General features: G+C 38.2%; 1 protein-coding gene across 1 annotated transcript; it reads left to right on the plus strand.

The window, feature by feature from the left end:
* Positions 1 to 587: 587 nt before the first annotated feature.
* LOC140949005 (adenosine receptor A3-like) lies at positions 588 to 1,723 on the plus strand. Its single transcript, XM_073398261.1, has one exon. The coding sequence runs from the start codon at positions 854 to 856 to the stop codon at positions 1,721 to 1,723; it is 870 nt and encodes a 289-aa protein (XP_073254362.1). The 5' UTR covers positions 588 to 853.
* The last annotated feature ends 5,777 nt before the right edge of the window (positions 1,724 to 7,500 follow it).

Raw genomic sequence — 7,500 nt, forward strand, 5'->3', positions numbered from 1 at the left:
AAAATAAGAATATTCAGCCTATGTCTTTTAAACTGAAGAAACTGAAGTTATATAATACGACTTACATCTTATTAGCTGCTTTAATTATTAAGGAACAGATGATTTATTAAGTAACTAGGGTGCTGTATCTTTAGGCTGCCTCATATTCTTTAAGTCACCCGTGAACATGAAATTTATCAAAAAATGTGTTCATGGGTCCAGCAAATACTGTTGGATTGGTTTGCGACGTAAAAATTCCGTTTTCCTCTCAAGTCACCTCTCAGCTCGTTCTGTCTGACTGTATGTTTGCGATTCATGACTGAAAACCAACTGCCTTTTGCTTGTTTAATATTGCATCAGTAGTTTCATATAACTTCCTTCCTTTTTAACTGACGAACTTCAACATTTATACCACCTATTGCGTTTCGCTTGAAAGAAAATTAATACTAATTACTGTGTGATGATGACGTTACATTTAAAGTTTTAATTCCGGGTTCAGACATGCAAAGTTTCAATTTCAAGCAAGGTGAGCACGACTTAGAGACTTTTTTAACTATTGTCGCGGAAGACTCAACAGTACTCAGTTAAAAACCAATTGGCATCGGAGGAGGAAGTCTGGAGAATATTCAGTAAGTCTCGCAAAGAGTAATTTCCCAATTCAGTCTTCAGTCTCGTGCAAAAAAGAAAACACTTGCAGAGTTCCCCAAACGTTCTACACAGCTGCTGAAACTTAAGACTGTATATAACGCTCCATTCAATGGTGGAAGCTGAAGGTCAGTCTCATTCAAAAACGGATGAAACCCAGAAAGCAATGAAATTCTTTGCATATTATAGAAACTGAACAGTGATTAGGGTTATGTAAAAAAAAAAAAAGATGGCAAGTGCTGAAGGCTTGCATTTGACACTTGTTTTCTTCAACGCTTTCTTGTCTTTCACCACCATCGTATTAAACATCATAACAATTCAAGCGCTCAGAAAAACGTCGTCGTTGCCTAAGACTTTAAAAACATTGCTACTAAGCCTGGCTGTGTCTGATCTGGGTGTAGGCTTACTTGTCCAACCACTGTATGTTGCATTTTTTGTGATGGAGATAAAGCAAAACACAAACAGTACTGCTTATTATACAGTAAAAGAAGCGCGTAGATTCCAGGGAAAAACATTGGTCTTTGCTTCGCATTTTGGTGTTTTTGCATTAGCTGTGGACAGATTCTTGGCCATTCAGCTTCATCTCAGATATCAGGAGCTTGTGACTCACAAACGTGTTGTTGCTGTTGTGATCTCATTCTGGGTGTTTAGTGCATCAATTTCCGTCCTAAGTCAGTTGTATGATAATGATATTATGCTATCGGTCATTTTCTTCGTTGTTTGTGTCGTAACTACAGGATTGCTTTATTGCAAGATATACGCAGTCGTGAGACACCACACAAATCAGATTCACGCTCTGCAAGTGCAACAGGCGACACAGAATGAAGATATGGCAAATACCGCAAGGCTGAAAAAATCTTCACTGGCTACATTCTACGTTTATTTCGTGTACTTAGTTTCCTATTTGCCACTATATTGTGTTTTTTTTGCCCAGACCAATGGTGAAACTCCCTTGTTATCTCATTTATATCAAATCACATTGACTGTTGTGTTTCTCAATTCATCCCTCAATCCCTTAATTTACTGCTGGAAGATGAGACACATTCGACAAACTGTTATGGATATACTTCGAAATAGTTTCGCGATTTGTCCCCACTGAAGAAAGGATCTAACTGAAAATAACTTAATAGGCCTTTTTCTCTCTGAGTGGTGAAAATATTAGCTTTCCAGAAATACGATTGGAAAAATGACACTAAATATAAACGGGAACTGGAACTTCTTGTACTCTCTGTTTGAAGGCCAAGGGATAAATACTTCTTGATCGAGTGAGTATAAGTTCATGAGATTTCAGTTTGCTTTGGAATAATTAACAAATAACGGAAACTCGATCTGAAAGCATTATTTATCAAAGTCAGAAAGAGGGCAAAAAGAAAAAGCTAGGTGGTTTAGGACGAATGAAGAGTGACGTGATAAATAGAGGGCCGAGTTTCCAAATTTTCATGGGTAAAAAGTGCTGTGTACAGTAAAATGTCTTAAAAAGTTTTCTAGATTTTGTTAACCACGTGCATGCAATGAAGAAAACTAACTAAAGAGGAGAGAGACAGCTGGAGAGATCAAAAGTATGTCAATAAATCTTCCATACTGAATGTACCAAGAGCGGCGAAAAGATTTACCGATATAACAACAACAACAACAACAACACATAATAATAATAATTATGATAATAAAAATAATAATAAGAAGAATACTAATAAGAATAACAATGATAAGAAGAACAACACAGCCTATTTGTTGAGAGAGAAGAAAAGTAGTCGTTTATAATGTTGAGAATATATATTACAATACTTGTAACTGATTCATATCAATAAAGTTCACGTGAAAAAGTTAAAGTGTTTTGAAGATGGTAAAAATATACCATTTAATCAGGGTTTTTTTAATTTGTCGAGTCCAGAAATTAGTAATAAGATCACAACATTTGAAAGTTTCAGACTGGGGGAGAAAGAGCTCTCCCGAGAGCGCAACCGATTGAAACAAATGATCGATAGCTAAATGACATCATAATACTAAAATACCATATTACGGAACCAGAAAGCAGACATAATATGGCTCCAATATCAAGCAAAGAGCTTCTTGCTCTGAGATTAAAAACTTAGAACCATAATGTTTGACGAAAAAATTAAGTATAAGGCCCAGGGTTGAACCTAAGTAAACAGTGTCCTCATGTCCCAGTTCAACGTCTTGCAAGCAACTCTCGGTGCGTGCGTTTATGTTTCCATAGGCATTTAGAACGAGCGAGTCCAAAAAAATAATTATTGTAACCAATGATATATAACAGAACAACAGTAACAACGTGAAAATGAAAACAAAAATTACAAAATCGTATATTTCCACTATTCTTAAACTAAAATGTGTTTTCCCCGACACATTAATTTTCCTGTTCGGTGGTTACGAGCGCTCTTTCATAATCATGAAAGTTCCCCCACAATTTCTGTTTCAAGGGAGGGAGGAAAGAAAAGTATGCTCTTGTCATTTAGCAACTTTGAATCGCAAAGAAAAACTCAAGACATACACACTTCATACAGCTGAAGTTTTTTTTTGGGCCTACAATGTAACTTCTGGGTCCACCAATAAATGTGCCAGCCAATAAAGACAATATAGTCTAATGTTTTTACTACCTACATTTATCATTTGTCAGGGAGGGGGCTGGGGTTAATTATTGTTACATCAGTTTTATCCAAAAACACCATTTTGCCACTTCCTTACGTATACGTGTATAAGAAGACATTTTACAAGGAAATAAGCGAGTTTTTTTTTGTTTATTTGGTACGCATTAAATTGTGCGCAATGATGTTGTTTTCGATACATTTTCAATAAAATGAAATTGATAAAATAGATTGTCATTCAAGGCATATATTGCTTTTTGCAACATGATTACTCATCGAATTGCCACGTCGTGTTGGCTGGTGTCATAAAGTTGAGGCTATAATGGATATTTTAAACATTCTGATCATTTGCTACTGATTATTTAAACTTTGACAGACAAGACAGTCCAAGACAGCATGAGTTGTTTAATAAGTAACTACCTACTGTGTCTTTGTTTAACACCCTAGCAAGTAAGTTTTTTTTAATGGGTAATAAGTTTCTTATCTCAACTCCTCCCTGTGACTTGTCAGAGATCGTTGTTTATCAAAAGGTCTGCCCCATATTTTTTGCTTGGGTCCAGTAAATACATTGGATTGGTCTTCGACGTGATTGTCGGTTTTTCCTATAAACCATCGTTAAACTCTTTCTTTGTGTATGACTTTGTATTAGCGATTGATTGAAACCAGCTGCTGTTAATAGAGCGATTTTCGTTTGACCTTGAAACGAAAACGCGCCAACAAAACGGAAACAGCAAACGAGCGAAAACAGGGCGATTTGATTGGTTTATCGAACGGATACAAACCCGCTTGGCTTTTGGTTGGTTAAGCGAACGCTCGGGTGAAAAAACTTCACGCCCGAGAACTTTCTAGAAATCAATCGATACTTCAGTTTGACATCATACTTCAACACGATTGGCTAATCGAACAATGCCTTCTCCACATTAAGGTTTTCTTTGGCGGGAAAACGAAGAGGTCATGTTTCGATCCTTTCATCCATTGGCTGATAAAATAAATAACGAACACTTACCGAAACCATTTTTCCTTTTTGACCGACGAACTTCAACACTTAGTCTGACCTATCGCGGTTTCGGTTTAAATGAAAATATATTCAAATCACTGTGTGATGAGGACGTCATATTTAAATTCTGAATCACGGGCTCTAGCAGGAGGCCTGGGCTCTAGTAAGATATAGTTTTAATTATTTCGGATGCTATGAGCCCAACTTTATGTTTTTAATGGAGGGAGAAAATATCGTCTTGTTTATTAAATGCGTATTAAATTGCGAGCAATGATGAACTTTCTTTATATTAAACTAAAAAAACTAGGGATAATATGATTCACGTTTTGATAGCTGCCTCGGATGAATTTAATACCACCATCCATTAAGTTAATAAAGCCTAGTATATTGTTCTTAAATACTTTTTTAATAAAATAAAATTGAAACATACTTTCCGAGTTGATTGTAGCTTAAAACATATATTGCTTTTTTGGAACATGATTACTCATTGAATTGCCACCTGGTGTTGGCTGGTTTCATTAAGATGAGACTACAATGAATGCTTTAAACGTTCTGATAGTTTGCAAATGATCAAGTCTGACACATATAACCTGAGATCAGGCGTTATTAATATTATTATTATTTGCTTCTTTGCTTCTTTGGCGCGAGAGGGAAAAAAAATAACGCCTGATACATTCATTTAACAAGCCATCAACCGCCCCCTAATTTAAATAATCTAACGTCCGCTTGACCTGTCATGTTATTAGCCAATCAGCGGTTACTAGACGGGAATCAAATTTCGGTGGGAATAATGTCTCTTTCGCCGAATTCAATTGTAGGGAAGAAAAAATTTTTAAGTACGTGTAGATGGCGCTTCCTAAAAAAAAATTATTATTATTATTTTTTTTGTGATGAAACATTGCTGGCTGGAGCTGCCTTACCTTTATTTAACCGCTACAAATAATAAAGAATTTACAAGCTCGTTGACTTCGTTCTGTGGCGAAAGCAGTGAAAAAAAAATTAGGCTGGAGCATCATATTTGACAAACTGAAAAGAGCTGTGAAAGCGAAGATCGCTCAGACTAATTCTCAGGTTTCTGAAGGAGGAATTACAGTCAAACCAGCTCAAGATTTCATTCATGAATTGATTATTTTAAAAGTGAACCCGTTTGTCGCTTCTGTAACTTGTAACCGGTATCAAATTGCATTCAAATGAACGGCGAATTTTTGACAGCAATTTTTAGTAAACGATGAAATGGAAAATACTTCAATATATGAAATTTCTATTTAGACATTCTTCAAATTCAAGAAAACTGAGTTGGCAGAAATTTCATAACGAACTCGCGTGTGTATTAACTGCTCATTACGCAAGCAAAATGCAGACTGAAATAAACAACAACTAACGGATGGCGGCGTTTTGGCCAATCGGAACAGCGCTATCATCCGTATTGTTTCCTATCCAATAAGGAATAAGTCTAGATTCTGACTTTTTTGCATGTGATCTGTGAAAGAAATGTATCATGCCCTCCTCCCGAAAACAGATTACAGAGATAAAGGGGGAGCGCATGATCGCAGGCTAGACACATATGACCGAATGATTTGTCAAGTAACTACCCACTGTGTCTTTGTTTTAAAACCCTAGCTAGTAAGGTTTTTTTTTATAGGTAATAAATTTTTTTTTCTGAACCCTCAGCCCTAAGACTCGTCGTAAGTCGTATTTAATTAAAATTTGTGCGTTTTTTATAGTTTTTACTTGAGTTCAGCAAACAAGTTGGATTGGTATCCGACCTAATAGTCTGCTTTTCCTATAAACTATCACTAAACTCTTTCTGTTTGACTGTTTATTTGCGATCCTTTGCAAACCAACTGCCTTTTCTAATTTAATATTGCGTCAGTAGTTCAAATAACTTTCTTCTATTTGACTGACGAACTCTCAACACCTACAAAGCTCCACCTTTCGCGTTTCTGTTAAAGGTCAAATGAACCAAAATTTATCAATAATTGTTCCATTCATCAATAGAAGGCAGACGAAAGGGGTACTATTCTCACTGCATACATAATTAGCCCGTAGCACGGGAAGATTTAAATCAGTTAAATTCCGTCCTGCCGGGCCTGCGTGCTGCCGCGCATGATGCCTTGCGGCCCTCGCTTCAAATAGCTCGGTTTTAGCCGCTTCCTGGCCAGCTCTACGGAGTTCGGTGAAAGTGGCGTTTAAGTTTCTTCGAGCTGAACAACCGCCACCAGCTTCGTTTTGCTATGGCTGACCACGAAGAACCGGCTTTGCCTCCGCCGTCTGCTGCTGCGCCGGCAGCCCCGAATCCAGCAGCTCCCGCACCAGTTGTGGAGCCTTTAGACGTTCCCGCTCCTGCGGCTGAACCCGAGGTAATTTTCGTAGTCACGTTGTCAATTTTTACTTTGTGTGGGGTAGGTTTCGCCTCAGTAGGTTTCAGTCCCGTGTGTTTGGGTCTTTCTCCTTCCCCAGTTTCTTTATTATTTCGTACCGCTTTTGCATCCTTTAGTTTTTGTCGTCTTGCGGAGTGTTTAGCCGTTTTCCGCATGTATTTTGTTTTTTGGCTAGTTTGCGTCTCATTGACTCTTGGTTCATTATCATGTTCCTTAGCTTTTGTTTTCCGTTTCCATATCCCTTTTTATTTGGGGCTGTTTATTTAGTTGTTATGCACGCAAAGTTCCTTAGGCAAAGGCTTTTTCGCTCGTTTGCAGTTTATTTGTTTCATTAGCTTGCTAATTGTGCACCTATGGGAGTTGGCCGCTATCACCTCCTTTCTTTTTCGCGTTGTTTTCGCGCCCCTTTTGTATAGCCGTTCATTTGCTTAGTTAATTGCCTTCTTTTCTGTTAGGTGTTTTTGTTTTTCGGTGTTTTTATTTCTTTTGTTTCATTTATGCGGCGGCCTATTTGGCGTACCCTTTGGGGACTTAAACCGACTGCTGCAAGCATACAAAATGTCTTGCGGCCCGGGGCGCCGTGGCTTAGTTCTGTTCCAGTGTGGCCCGGAGAGCCAGCGGCCTGGGGAGCCGCTTCATGATTTTGTTAAAATATGAGCTTATGCGAGTGTGGCCCGGAGAGCCAGCAGCCTGGGGAGCTGTTTAACATGAGTTTAACATGAGTCCGCACCTCTTATACTGGTGCGGACGGGTAAGCCAGCGGCCTGGAGAGCCGTAATATAGCTCTGTTTAAGTTCGACTTTCTACTGGCGTAGCCTGGAGAGCCGGCAGGGAGTTATAGGTTTGCACATGCGTTTTGCGTTGAGGTTCTCGTGTTTATTGCCCCTCCTTTTTT

This window comes from Porites lutea, chromosome 9 (assembly GCF_958299795.1).
Source record: "Porites lutea chromosome 9, jaPorLute2.1, whole genome shotgun sequence".
Lineage (NCBI taxonomy): Eukaryota > Metazoa > Cnidaria > Anthozoa > Scleractinia > Poritidae > Porites > Porites lutea.